Source organism: Labrus mixtus, chromosome 15, assembly GCF_963584025.1.
Source record: "Labrus mixtus chromosome 15, fLabMix1.1, whole genome shotgun sequence".
In the NCBI taxonomy this organism is placed as follows: Eukaryota; Metazoa; Chordata; class Actinopteri; order Labriformes; family Labridae; genus Labrus; species Labrus mixtus.
In genome coordinates this window covers 14,742,288-14,755,492 of record NC_083626.1, presented here as the reverse complement: position 1 = coordinate 14,755,492, position 13,205 = coordinate 14,742,288, and the positions used below count along the sequence as shown (strand labels likewise).

At 46.3% G+C, this 13,205-nt stretch overlaps 1 protein-coding gene across 3 annotated transcripts in view; it reads left to right on the top strand.

Moving 5' to 3' along the window:
- The window catches only part of kmt2d (lysine (K)-specific methyltransferase 2D), a 32,293-nt gene that overhangs the window by 16,138 nt on the left and 2,950 nt on the right, over positions 1-13,205 (top strand). For all 3 annotated transcript variants that reach the window (XM_061058688.1, XM_061058686.1, XM_061058687.1), the window contains exons 35-54: positions 266-2,064; positions 2,151-2,274; positions 3,247-3,328; positions 3,408-3,474; positions 3,616-3,848; positions 3,944-6,997; positions 7,087-7,236; positions 7,378-7,542; positions 7,660-7,807; positions 8,566-8,647; positions 8,746-8,918; positions 9,090-9,214; positions 9,305-9,440; positions 9,706-9,827; positions 9,946-11,314; positions 11,438-11,574; positions 11,860-11,990; positions 12,359-12,644; positions 12,876-12,949; positions 13,042-13,150. In XM_061058688.1, coding sequence (XP_060914671.1) covers positions 266-2,064; positions 2,151-2,274; positions 3,247-3,328; positions 3,408-3,474; positions 3,616-3,848; positions 3,944-6,997; positions 7,087-7,236; positions 7,378-7,542; positions 7,660-7,807; positions 8,566-8,647; positions 8,746-8,918; positions 9,090-9,214; positions 9,305-9,440; positions 9,706-9,827; positions 9,946-11,314; positions 11,438-11,574; positions 11,860-11,990; positions 12,359-12,644; positions 12,876-12,949; positions 13,042-13,150 — 8,566 coding nt within the window. The remainder of the gene's footprint in view (positions 1-265; positions 2,065-2,150; positions 2,275-3,246; positions 3,329-3,407; positions 3,475-3,615; positions 3,849-3,943; positions 6,998-7,086; positions 7,237-7,377; positions 7,543-7,659; positions 7,808-8,565; positions 8,648-8,745; positions 8,919-9,089; positions 9,215-9,304; positions 9,441-9,705; positions 9,828-9,945; positions 11,315-11,437; positions 11,575-11,859; positions 11,991-12,358; positions 12,645-12,875; positions 12,950-13,041; positions 13,151-13,205) is intronic.

Here is a 13,205-nt window from a genome sequence, read left to right as displayed (position 1 = left end):
GTCAGTCTATGAAATACAAATATCAGGTCTGGCAAACCAGTGTGGAATAAGCCAGTGTGCAAAAGCGCTGTAACTAGGCTCAGCGGCATAGAGACTGAGTGCAAGCACCGATCAGGGCACCTCACCCTGACAGAACCCGCCTCTCGGAGGCGTTGTGGGTCTGTTTGGGCAAAAAATGAGCCCCTCTTCAATCATTTAAAATTTGGTGAAACACTAAATACAATGACATTGAAGTATGTTTTCCTTTTGTGTGTCTGTCCTTCAGGCCACAAGGGCCTATGCGACCTCAAGGAATGTTTCCTCGTCCACCGTTCCATCAGCAGTGGCAGGCTCATGCTCCAGGTCCACGGAGGTTTCCCCAGCCTGGCATGGAGGCTATTGGCATGAGGCAAAACCTAAACACTGCTGTAAACATACAGGGTATGGAAGGCATGGGTAACCCAAACATGATACAAGGACATGGAGGAGAGACCATGCAGCCAGTATGTCAAGGACCCCCACCTCAGTTCATTGAATTACGACACAACTCACAGAGGCTACCCATACGACACCAGTTCATGCCGCGTGGACCCCAGCCCAGACCGCGGCTTTTTTTGCCACAACAAGAGACAGCACCATATGGTCAACAACATCCAATTGCTCAAACTGAGGGCATTCAAACAGAAGGAGCCAGCAACTCACAGCTGGGGTTACAGCAGGGTGGCCTTGCAACTTTATTGCCTCGGCAGTCTTCAGGAACAGTAACACAACAGCCTCATCTGCATCCCCAGACAGCTATTTCAAATCCAAACATTCCTGGCACAGAGCAGCATCAGCTTCCACAACCCAGTGTAGTCCCAGGAACACAGCCTGCCACGGTAGAAAACAGCGAGGAACTGCCAGAGCCTGACCTCGAGGGGCTTGAAAACACCCATGGAGATGGAGGTGTAGAAGATGAGGATGATTTGGCTCTAGATTTGGACCCTGACAAAGGAGATGATGACTTGGGTAATCTGGACAACCTTGAGACCAATGATCCACATCTGGATGACTTGCTTAATAGTGATGAATTTGACCTCCTGGCTTACACTGACCCTGAGCTGGACCAAGGAGACCCAAAAGATGTCTTCTCAGATCAGTTGCGGTTGGTAGAGGCAGAAAGTGAGGCACCTTCATCTTCCTCCGGATCTGTTGTTGTTAAAGTGGAAGAGAAAGCCACAAAGGAGCCAGGGCAGAAGTCTCTCACAACAGCCTCTGGCACTGTAGGGGGAGTTTCTACCCAACTGCCATCCTCTGTACAAACTGCTGATACCGTCAAGATCAAAGTAGAGGACACAGGTCTGACCCCTCAGCTGCAACCAGGACAGCCTGTGGTAAAAGATGAGTTCGGAGAGGCTGTGTCAATGCTTCTTGGTGGGAACACACCATCAGCCAAGTCTGCTCAGGCAGAAAACCAGCCAGCTTCACTCAGTTCAGTTCGATTAGGGGGACTACAGTACGCCCTGCCAGGTCAAGCTGAAGCATTGCCTTTTCCATCAGCTGCTCCACATGCAGATATGGGTGGTGATCCACTTGGGCTGCCCGATGTAGGTGGACAACACTCCCCTGCTGTAGATTTGGCTAAGGTAGAGAGCTCTTTAGATGGTGAGCTGCCTCTGTTGATACAGGATTTGTTAGAGCATGAAAAGAAGGAACAACAGAAGCAGCAACAGCAGCAACAACTCAGTTCCCTCCACCAAGGAGGCATGGCACCTCATTTTCCTGGTCTCCCAAATCAACAGCCAAACCCACAAGCACCTGGGCAGATAATGCTGCCACAACATCATCGTCCTCCACACCAAGGAATGATGGCTCAGCCAGGAATGGGGCCTCGTCCTTCTCACATGTTGCAACAGCAGCAGCAGCAGCAGCAGCAAAGGTTCATGGGAAGTGGAATAGCACCTCCTCCTCACATGACAATGGCCCAGCAGCAAGCCATGATGAGGATGGGGCAGCCAGGGATCCATACTGGTCTCCCTCATCAACAGCAGCCACAGCAAGGGGTTAAACAGTCACCTCTGGCCAACAATTTCTTCCCAGATAAAGGTACTCAAGTTGTCACTCTTCTTGGTTAGCTTTATAATAATATTGTCTTTCCACCCTTTGTCAACAGTTTTGTTTTGTTCTTGCAGATTTAGACACATTTGCGACTGATGACAACATGGATCCAATCGCTAAGGCAAAGATGGTGGCACTCAAGGGTATCAAGAGGGTGTTGGCACAGGAGCCAATGGTTGTTCCCCCTGGTATTAACAGGTACTTTTTTTGTGTAAACCAATTCTTCCCAAAGTGTGGGTCACAGCCCACCTTTTGATGCTTTGATAAGTAAGGTCACTATATTTTACTTGCCATGATATCATGTTGTCATGTCCATTAATTTACTCTGACTGCGAATGACAGCTGTAGTCATGAAAGGTAATGGGGTAACTGAAGGGAAGCCGTTTGAGCAGTTAAAGTTAATAGTGAACAGTAATGTGTAGAATAAATAACAGTTTGAGTGGTGATATTAAATAACAATAATACTTAAAGGGATACTTCACCTGAAACATGACTCTGTATTGACATTGGGTCATATATATGGTAGAAATGTGAAATAAATTTTGAAGTTGGTGCCTTCTTGCACGAGAAAAGGCAGAAAGTGTCTTTTTGACTCATGTGGATGAAAGACACCAAATCCCAGAATGCACAGCACCGCAGGCCACTCCCACTAAGGTCCTCTATTTACAGACATATTTACTTCAAAACACACGGCTGTTTCCTCAACTGATTCTGAGTTTTCTTCTGGAAGTAATTGCCATCTTGGAAATTCCTAGCAGAAAACAGACTCTATGTCTGTGTCCATTGACAAACAGTGAGAGCACCAACACTACCAGTCCGTCCCACCTCGAGCCGGCCCCAGCTCCGTGTCCTAACCGCACGATGACAGGCAGGCTTTATGTCTCGGCTGCCAAGCTGGCAGCGGCCGGGGGCGGCCAGCAATATAATAACATAGCGGCGAGACGGTTGCTGCTGACAGGCCGGTCTTGTGTCTTGGCTGCAATTATTAGCTTTCTCCATAGAGCCTGTTAGCATAGCTACCAAGCAATATGGCGGATGTTAAGTTTCGTTTCTGGCAGTGAGGACATTTTTGTTAAGTAATTGTCTTTATTCAACCTTTGTGTTGGTTTTAAGTTCCATACACAAGGGACCATTTATTGGCATATAATTCATGTTTTGGTCTCTCTTTAGGCAACAAGTTTCTCTCCTCGCTCAGAGGCTAGCCTCTGCCCCCGGCACAGATCCAGCTCAGCTCGCATCTGGAGCACCAAAGGTATGCTGTGTTACCTGTCCGAAACTGATTTTCTTTTCCTAGGTCATTTCATTTTTAAATGTTTTCTTTTTGTCTTAAGGAGGGAGAAACGAGTGATCCCACCCAGTCAAGACCCAACCCTCCCCAGTTTGTGCAAGGAATCATCAGTACGTTCTACAATTAGTGCCTCTTGTTAAGAATGAATTAAGTCATGCATAGATATGTTATCACTGCCCAAATAGTTGTTGATTATTAATTTATTCCCATCTGTTACAAATGATCCATTACATTATCTCATTCTGATACAGATGATGCAGAACAGCACCAATATGAGGAATGGCTTCTTCACACTCAGCAGTTACTCCAAATGCAGTTGAAATTTTTGGAGGAGCAAATTGGAGTTCATCGGAAATCTCGCAAGGCTCTGTGTGCTAAGCAACGCACTGCAAAGAAAGCTGGCAGGGAATTAGCTGAGGCAGATGCAGAAAAACTAAAGTTGGTTACAGAGGAGCAGAGCAAAATTCAGAAACAGCTTGACCAGGTGTGTACAAATCAGGTTTACAAACTTTTCCACAACAAATACTGTTGGTATCTTTTGTATCCCAATTCATACCTGTTCATAATTTTTTACTTTAGGTACGCAAGCAGCAGAAGGAGCACACCAATCTTATTGCAGAGTACAGAAGCAAGCAACAGCAGCATCAACAAGGCTCAGGTCTTCTTACCCCAGGTCATTCTGCACAGGGCCAACCACCACACATGTTTCCCAAGATGGCTGGTCAGATGGTGATGGGCCAGCAGGGAACCCCAGTAATGGGCCAGCAGGGAACCCCAGTAATGGGCCAGCAGGGAACCCCAGTAATGGCCCAGCACCCTGGCATGATGCCCCAAGGTGGAATGCCTGTCAGAATGCCACAAGGGCAGCCCTTCATGGGTGGAGCCCAGCCACAGCATCCTGCTGTCCTCAGAGCCAGTGGCGTTAGTGGTGTAAGGCCCCAAGGTCCACCTGGTGCTCCAACAGGATTTTTCCCTCAGGGGCCTGGAATGCAAGGTGCAGACCCCAGGCTTCTTCAAGAGAGACAACTTCAACATAGAATGCAGATGGCAAAGCTCCAGCAGCAGCAACAGCAGCAGCAGGTGATGATGGGCCAGCAAGCGATTCCACATCCAAATCAACAGTCTGGCTTAATTCCTCAGCCACAGTCTGGTATGATGAGGAATCCACTTATGGCCCAACAACAAGCAAACCCTCAGCAGGTTATGCTTGCTAACCAAGCCAATCAACAAAGCATGTTGCAGGTTCCACAAGGAATGGTTGTAGGCCAGTCTGGGGCTCCAATGCCACAGACCCTTCCCGGAGGACAGCCTATTAACCATGCTCAAGGCATGATGCCAGCTCAGCCAGGGATTATTGGGAACCATCCAGTTATACCTCAGCAACAGAGGCCTCAGATGATGATGGGACAGCAGGGCATGGTTGGATCTCCAGGTCATCCTGGCCTCAGAGGTCCTCAGGCCCAGTTGACTCCTCAACAACAGAACATTCTGGCCCAACGCATGCTTGCATCGCAGCAACAGCAGCAGCAGCAGCAGCAGCAGCAGCAGCAGCAGCAAAGTGTTAATAAGAATTTGGCCCACATTCAGCAGCAGCAGATGGTGCAGCAAAGACAACAAACACAGTTGATCGGCCATTCCAGCCAAGACCAAGGAGGGCACTCCCAACCCTCAACCCCACAGATGGGCTCCTCACCTTCAGCAGGTAGTATCACCCCCCAACCACAGGGAGCTACAGAAAACCAAAACTCAGCCCCCAAAGAGGGTGGGATCCTCAACCCTGATTCAAGAACGCCACCACAGCAGATGGGTCCTTCCACTCCCAATCAGACTTCCCAACAAGGCACTACAAATGATCACCAAACTGAATTGGGAAGACATCAGTTACAACTACAGCAGCAGCAACAACAAAACCAGGCTTATATGGCCCAGCAACAACAGACAATTCCTCAGTCTGTACCTGAGCAACAAATGGGTGTTGTTGGAAACCAACAAACTGGTGTGCTTCAGCACCAACAAGTTCCGCTCACTCTCCAAAGGCAAGGTTCACTGGGTATGGACAAGCCTGGTTTGATGACTGTTAAAGAGGAAGGAAAGCCAGTTGATTTCTTAGCTCAGCAACAACAAACAGCTCAAAGCGCCATGCAGCAGTCTCAAGATCCTAGCATGCAGCAGCAGATCCTAGGCCAAAGCCACCCTGGACAGCCACAGCCTGTGGTAATGGGGCATAATCCACAACAGCAAGCTCTCATGGCCCAGCAGCAGAAACAGCAGGCCATGATTGGCTTGATGAGAGCCCAGCAGCAAGGGATGATTGTACAGAGGACTGGACTCCCACCTGGACAGATCCGCACTCCCATCAACATCCAGGCGATTATTGCTCAAAACCCTCAGCTCCGGAGTCTTCCCCCAAACCAGCAGATACAGCACATTCAGGCCATGATTGCCCAGCGGCAGCTCCAACAAGGACAGATGCTGCGGATGTCAATGGGTCAAGGCCAGCAAAATCAGTTACAGCCTCACATGCCCCCTGGACAGCTTCTACAGGTTGGGCAGCAGATGCCAGGGATGGAAGGCCAGCAGATACCTTACGGAGCCATGGGAAAGCCAGTAGCAATTGGCCCTCAGCAACAGTCAGGTATAATAGGCCAGCAACCTGGTACTGTTCCTCAGATACAGCAGGGGATGATAGTACCAGGGCAACAACAGCCACAAGCAGGGGAGATGATGCAACATATGATGAGAGGTCAGGTACCAATACCCACTCCCCAAATGGACCAGGGCCGTATGATAAGGCCAACATCTCCTCGTCAGCCATTGCCAAACTCTCCTGGTGATCCAAAAAGGCATGCATTTAGTCAAGCTATGGGTATGCGTCCACCCACCCCAAACCAGAACCAGCAAGCACTAATGGCTGCTCCAGCTGGACGCATGCAGGGCTCTCCATCCAATGCGTATTCTCCAAGAGGTCCCTTCGGCATGAGCCCAGCCCACCCAGGATCCCCCCACTCATCCCATGTCTCCTCACCTATAGCTGACAGCAGGGCTGGAAGGGGGAGTCCATACAGCCAAGTCAAGGCATCTCCACTCAGGTCACCTGGAGCGAAGAGTCCTCTTGACTGTCCAGGAATGAAAGTTGAAGCTCACACATCTGCCAATGAAACATCCCAGACAGCCTTAGGTATCCCTAATGGTCCACAAAAAGGCATGAATGCTCAACAACATCCACAGCAGGTTCCAGACAGCCACATTACTGACGCACAACAAATCTCTAGAGGAGGTGAGGTTTACAAAATGACCCTACAGAACATTAAACAAGAACCAAGAGAGGTTCAGTGTGATGGTGAGGCTGAGGCTCATCCTGGCGCTATAAAGCGAGAAGTAATGGGTGATGTATCGTCATGTGGGAACAATTCAGGCTTTATTAATGCTGGAAACATGGCCGGAGACCCTGGGACTCAAGGCCCTAGGTCTGAGACTGGACAGCAACTTCTGCAGAAACTCCTGAGAACAAAGAACCTTCAGCTTAGTGCTCAGAGGCCCTCTGAGGGCATCCACAATGAGATCAATGGACACATCAACAGCAAACTAGCAATGCTGGAACAAAAACTTCAAGGGACTCCACGAAACATGGAGGTATGTTTTTATTTCATGCATTCATTCTTTTAACCGTCATTATATTTTGGTGGGGGAGAACTTCACCTGATTTTTCTCAACCCATACAGGATTTACAGTCTATAACTAAAAGATCCCCTGCACAAAAGCCAAAGCGCACTAATAAGGCAGCTGGAGACCGAGCGCCCAATGCACGCAAGAAAAATAAAAAGGAAGAAGTTGGAAAAAGTGCAGAAGCCCTGATAAAGCAACTCAAACAGGTACATTGTTTAAGTTAGAGCTCCTTCATTATTTCTAATTTATGTTGTGAATCCTTAAAAAATGTGTGAATGTTGTGAAATTTTCCTTAAAAAATGTTTCTACATGATGTTAAAAAAATGATGTTTACCGCTACTTTCCAGGGTCTGTCTCTGCTACCTCTGATGGAACCCTCAATTACCGCCAGTCTGGATCTATTTGCCCCTTTCGGAAGCAGCCCAGCCAATGGTAAAGCCCAGCTCAAAGGATGCTTTGGAAATGCAGTGCTGGACAACATCCCAGACTACTACTCTCAATTACTTACTAAGGTATAACAGAGCCTCAACATGCACCAAGGCTAGCTTTCTCAGGCTTCGCTATCATTGGTTAATGCTACAAAAAGGCTTCAAAACTACTAATGTGATTAATGATTTGTGCCTTTACAGAGTAATCTCAGCAACCCCCCAACACCCCCATCGTCCTTGCCACCTACTCCTCCGCCGTCAGTACAACACAAGCTGCTGAACGGAGTGACTCCTGGGGAGGAACTGTCTGAAGGTCGAAAAGACACAGAGCAAGCAGAAGAACCAATGGGTAGGCCAAGAGGGATTTGGCATGCAATTATTTTTGCATTATGGCCTTTGACCCGAGTTTTCAATGATGTGGACTTGCAGTCAGTTGCAACCAAAAAAGGAGCGCCTCCTGTGTGCTGTAACAAAAAAAGCATGCCATTTAAAATATATAATATTAATATTATTGAGTCAAAATATATACATTTGTGTGTATATAAATACATACAAAAAAGGGCTGTCAAACGATTTAGCTTTTTAATCGCGATTGATTGCAACATTTCAATAGCTACTCGTGATACATTTTTAATTGCATGTTTAAAATTCCATTATTTTGGATTAAAAAATGAAAATGGTTAGGCTTTTATTTGAAATGTTTGTTAAGCTGAGAGGACTTCACTGCATTTTGAAATAAAGATCCAAGACATTAACTAAACAACGGAAAAAGGAACTACAGACTGATCAAAAACTAAATGAAAACAGCAAAAGGGAACAGTTAAAAAAGTGAAATGTTTGATATCATTTGGTGGATATTACTTTGACTTGTCAACTGGGCTGTCTGAGTTTAAATTATTTATTTTTTGTAAGTGAAATAAGCCGTTCAAAGATGCAGCAGTACTGTTCTTTTCATCACTGCAGGGGGACGCTGCAGTGTTATCCATTGTGTCTCTGAAGGGACAAAATAGCATGCGATTAAGTAGTTAATGCTGACAGCCCTTATTAATATATATATATATATATATCTATAAATTGACTTACACATTTGTATCATTTTCTCCTCAGATTCGGTTACAGCGGAGGTGAAGAGTGTAGACATTCTCGCAGCTCTCCCCACTCCTCCACATAACCAGAATGAGGACATCAGGTACAATGGGACTACTCTCTTGGGTTCTTTGTAAACCAGAAAATATGGATTTGTTGTTGGTTATCTACTTTAAAAGTAATATATAACTATTTCAACAGGATGGAGAGTGATGATGAGGATGCCCCAGAAAGTATCATCCCGGCATCCTCCCCTGAGAGCAACATAGGAGATGCAACGCCTCGTTTCCCCCACCTCCGTGAGCCGAAAGAGGAGGAGACAGAGAGAGCAATATCTCCCATCATCCCCCTCATCCCTCGCACTGCCATTCCAGGTATTATACAACATTCAAACCTCTAATTCCCTGAAACAAAAGCTGCAGTGTGCACACACATTTTTGGGAGAAGAACCTGAATGTAGTATATTAAGTCTAATTGTTGAAGTTAATTTTACCTTATGTTGTTAAATGTATTCCAAAAGACTCATTTGCATATTTGCCTTGTAGCATTCCCAGAAAACAAACCATTTGAAGCAGCTGAAAGCAAGGCAGTGTCCACATCCAACCACTGGGACAAGGCCAAAAGCAACGAGGTGTCGGTTACCTTCATGTTGTCCTCTGCTGCTGCCAAGGTTTGACATCAGCATTCTCTTTAAGTCTCCTTTACTTTTCCTTATCTTTCTTCATAGTTGACGCATCCTGAACTGATTTCTTTCTTCCAGAAACTGAACCATGTGATGATGGCCATGGCACAGCTGCTTAATATCAGGATGCCGGGTTCGTATGAGGTGACTTTCCCTTCCCAAAACCCTGACATGCCTGGAGTTGATGGGCCTGGGAAAGGATCCGGACAGTCAGGTATGTATTATTAGATTGTTGTTCATTTTGATTGTCCAGATGTCTCATTAGTTTTTGATGTGAATAAAAGTCAAAGTCAAGAGATCAAATGTTTTGGTTTATTCACTCTCTTCTGATGTACAGATGTTGTGGGTGTAGCTCGAGCAGTAGTAGTGTGACTACACTGCTAAAGACAGACCCATTACTGTTATTTATAATAAACATCAATGGAAGAATGTTACTGGTCCAATAACTGAAACTAATATAAGGTGGTCGTGTTTTCTAGGGTTGTTGTGCACAAAGGACAGCCCGTCACCAAGTCAGGATGAGTGGCTCAGACAGTTTGACGTTTCTCTGCCGGGCTGTACACTGAAGAAACAAGTGGACATCCTGGCACTTATAAAACAGGTCAGTCATAACAGGTCGTTGGAGGATGCTTTTTTTTATTTTTTTTTTGTTTTGATGATATTCTTTCTATTATATATATTTCTTTTAAGCTGTAGATCTTATATGTGCATTCTTCCAGGAATTCCCAGATAAAGAGGACAAACCAGCACAGCACTGTTACACGACGAATGTAAGCGACCTGGATGTGCGGCACCTTCCTGCTTTACCAATGGAAGAATCTCCACCCCCATCGCCGTCCCCTCCACATCCTCCACCATCGGTCCCAGTTCCAACTGCTGAAGCTGAACCTTCAACAGCAGTTTCTCCATCCCCTTCTCCCTCCGATCCCACCGTTGTCAAGATCAAGACTGAGCCTGAACAGTATGATGAGCCCTCTGCTGAGGCTGCTCCACCAGCTGTTGTCCCAGAGTCTGAGCCTGCTCCTCCAGAGTCAGTCACAGACCCAGGGACTGCCTCTGAAGTTCCAGATCAAACCGCTCCTACGGAAGATCATCAGACTCCTGTTGCAAAAGAAGAGGACGTAGCCACTGATCTCGCTCCCCCTCCTGAAGATTCTTCTGACAACCTGGAGTCTTCCCCAAAGGCTGTAAAGCAGCGCAGGCCTCTCTCCCCTGATGAGGAGGTGGTCCATCCCAAGGTGAAAAAATGGAAGGGGATTCGCTGGAAACGTCTTCAGATCGTCATCACAATACGCAAGGGGGGTTCTAAGAAAGAGAGCAGCCGTGAGGTGTCAGAGCTGATGGAACGCCTTCGTATAACTCTTCGACCAGACAAGCTGCCCAGGGATAAACGAAAATGCTGCTTCTGCCACGAGGAAGGTGACGGAGCAACAGATGGGCCTGCCCGACTTCTCAACATCGATGTTGACCTATGGGTGCACCTCAACTGTGCCCTGTGGTCTACAGAAGTGTATGAGACGCAGGGCGGCGCCCTAATCAACGTGGAGGTGGCCTTGCGTCGGGGATTACGGACCCTTTGTGCATACTGCCAGAAGACCGGGGCCACCAACAGCTGCAACAGACTCCGCTGCCCGAATGTCTACCACTTCGCCTGTGCCATCCGAGCACGCTGCATGTTCTTCAAAGACAAGACCATGCTGTGCACCCAGCACAAGCTCAAGGGTCCCAGTGAAGATGAACTCATTGCATTTGCTGTTTTACGGCGCGTCTACATTGAGCGTGATGAGGTGAAGCAGATTGCCAGCATCCTGCAGCGAGGTGACAGGATTCACCTGTTCCGTGTTGGGGGTCTCATATTTCATGCTGTTGGTCAGCTGCTCCCCTCCCAGATGGCTAACTTCCACTCACCCACTGCAATCTTCCCCGTCGGCTATGAGGCCACGCGCATCTACTGGAGCACGCGTCTGCCTAATAAACGCTGTCGCTACCGCTGCCGCATCAGCGAGGATGATGGTCGGCCGCTGTTTGAGGTGCGAGTTCTGGAACAGGGCATGGAGGATCTGCAGTACCGTGACACTACTCCAGAGGGTATGCACTTAACGCTGCGCTGACCTTTATGTTACGATAGAATCTCAGTGATGTTCCTTTTTCACCAAAATATATCGATTGACCGTTGACTCTTGTGTTTTTTCCACGTTCTCTTGTATTAAGGAATATGGGAGCGGGTGGTTCAGCAGGTGGCTAAACTCCGAGATGACTCGTCCATGTTAAAGCTGTTCACTGAACATTTGAAGGGGGAGGAGATGTATGGCCTCACAGTTCATGCTGTCATGCGCATCACTGAGTCGGTAAGAATTACAATACATTAGTATGAAAGAATCAACCTGGTCTCACTTTTAATGTGGTCATTGTCTTACAATTAAGTCAAGCCCTTTATAAGACACTGTTTCTTTTTTTTAATATTAAACCTTAAAGTCAGTGAAAAGAGTTCTGTTTATAAGAAACTGTTTAAATGATCTTACCTAAGACACAGTGGACACTCTTTGGCTCCATAAATGTGCTATGCTGAAACATTGCCCCCTGTCGTAAAGTGCAACAGTCATTTTGATTTCTGTAACTTTGTTCACTTTCAGTTGCCTGGAGTGGAGAACTGTCAGAACTACCAGTTCAGATATGGTCGCCACCCCCTCATGGAGCTCCCTCTTATGATCAATCCCTCTGGCAGTGCTCGCTCTGAGCCAAAGGTCCCCACACAGTGCAAGAGGTAAAGAAGAAATCTTTGAGTAATAAGTCACTGTGATCATGTGATCACATGATTAATACCTGTATCTAGTTCATTTAGCATCAATAACAGTGAACACATTTTTTAATTCATTAATATTCCAGTAATATAATAATAACATTTGTCCTCCATCAGGTGACGCAGAACCTTACATAAATAAAGTGCTTATTTCCTCAAACAGAATAGTCAGAAGAGATTTTCAGTTTGTGACCAACAAATAAGCAGTCTCTCAGTCATGTCATTATTTGCTGTATTGGAGTTGTTGATATTTTTAACAACAAACCATGCTCTAAATAAATTTGACAAATAGCAGGATACACACTCACATCTTCTTTCCTGTTGGTTTCAAGGCCTCACACTCTAAACAGCACCAGTGTGTCAAAGGCCTACCAGAGTACCTTCACTGGAGAGCTCAACACACCATACAGCAAGCAGTTTGTCCACTCCAAGTCGTCCCAGTACCGCCGCCTGAAGACCGAGTGGAAGAACAACGTGTATCTGGCAAGATCACGCATTCAGGGCCTGGGTCTGTACGCCGCCAAGGATCTGGAGAAGCACACCATGGTCATCGAGTACATTGGCACAGTCATCCGTAACGAAGTGGCCAATCGCAGGGAGAAGATCTATGAGTTACAGGTACGCAAATTACGCAAGTGGATATGAATTCAAGAACACATAATAAGAACTTCTTTGAGACAAAGTTAAGGAATACAGAGCTAGAGGAGTCAGAAAAAAACCCTGGAGAGATGACAAAAAAACTTCTACAGCAAACTTACACCAAATTGAGTTCTGGATGAAGTTTTTAAGTTTCTTTTTTTTTTTTTTTAATTCAGATGTTTGCATCATCTTTTTTTGTTTTTTACTTAGAACCGTGGGATCTACATGTTCCGCATCAACAATGAGCAGGTGATCGATGCCACTCTAACAGGTGGACCGGCACGGTGAGTGTTCATTTGTGATCTGATGTCATATTTTAAACCGTTGTGTTTTTAATATATTATTAAATTGATCTTTTTTTTCCCCCTTTTTCCAGCTACGTCAACCATTCCTGTGCCCCCAACTGCGTTGCAGAGGTCGTAACATTTGACAAGGAAGACAAGATTATCATCATTTCCAGCCGCAGGATCCCCAAGGGAGAGGAGGTACAGAGTATTAAAAAGCTAAAAAAAAACATTCCATCAATATGATTTAACACTT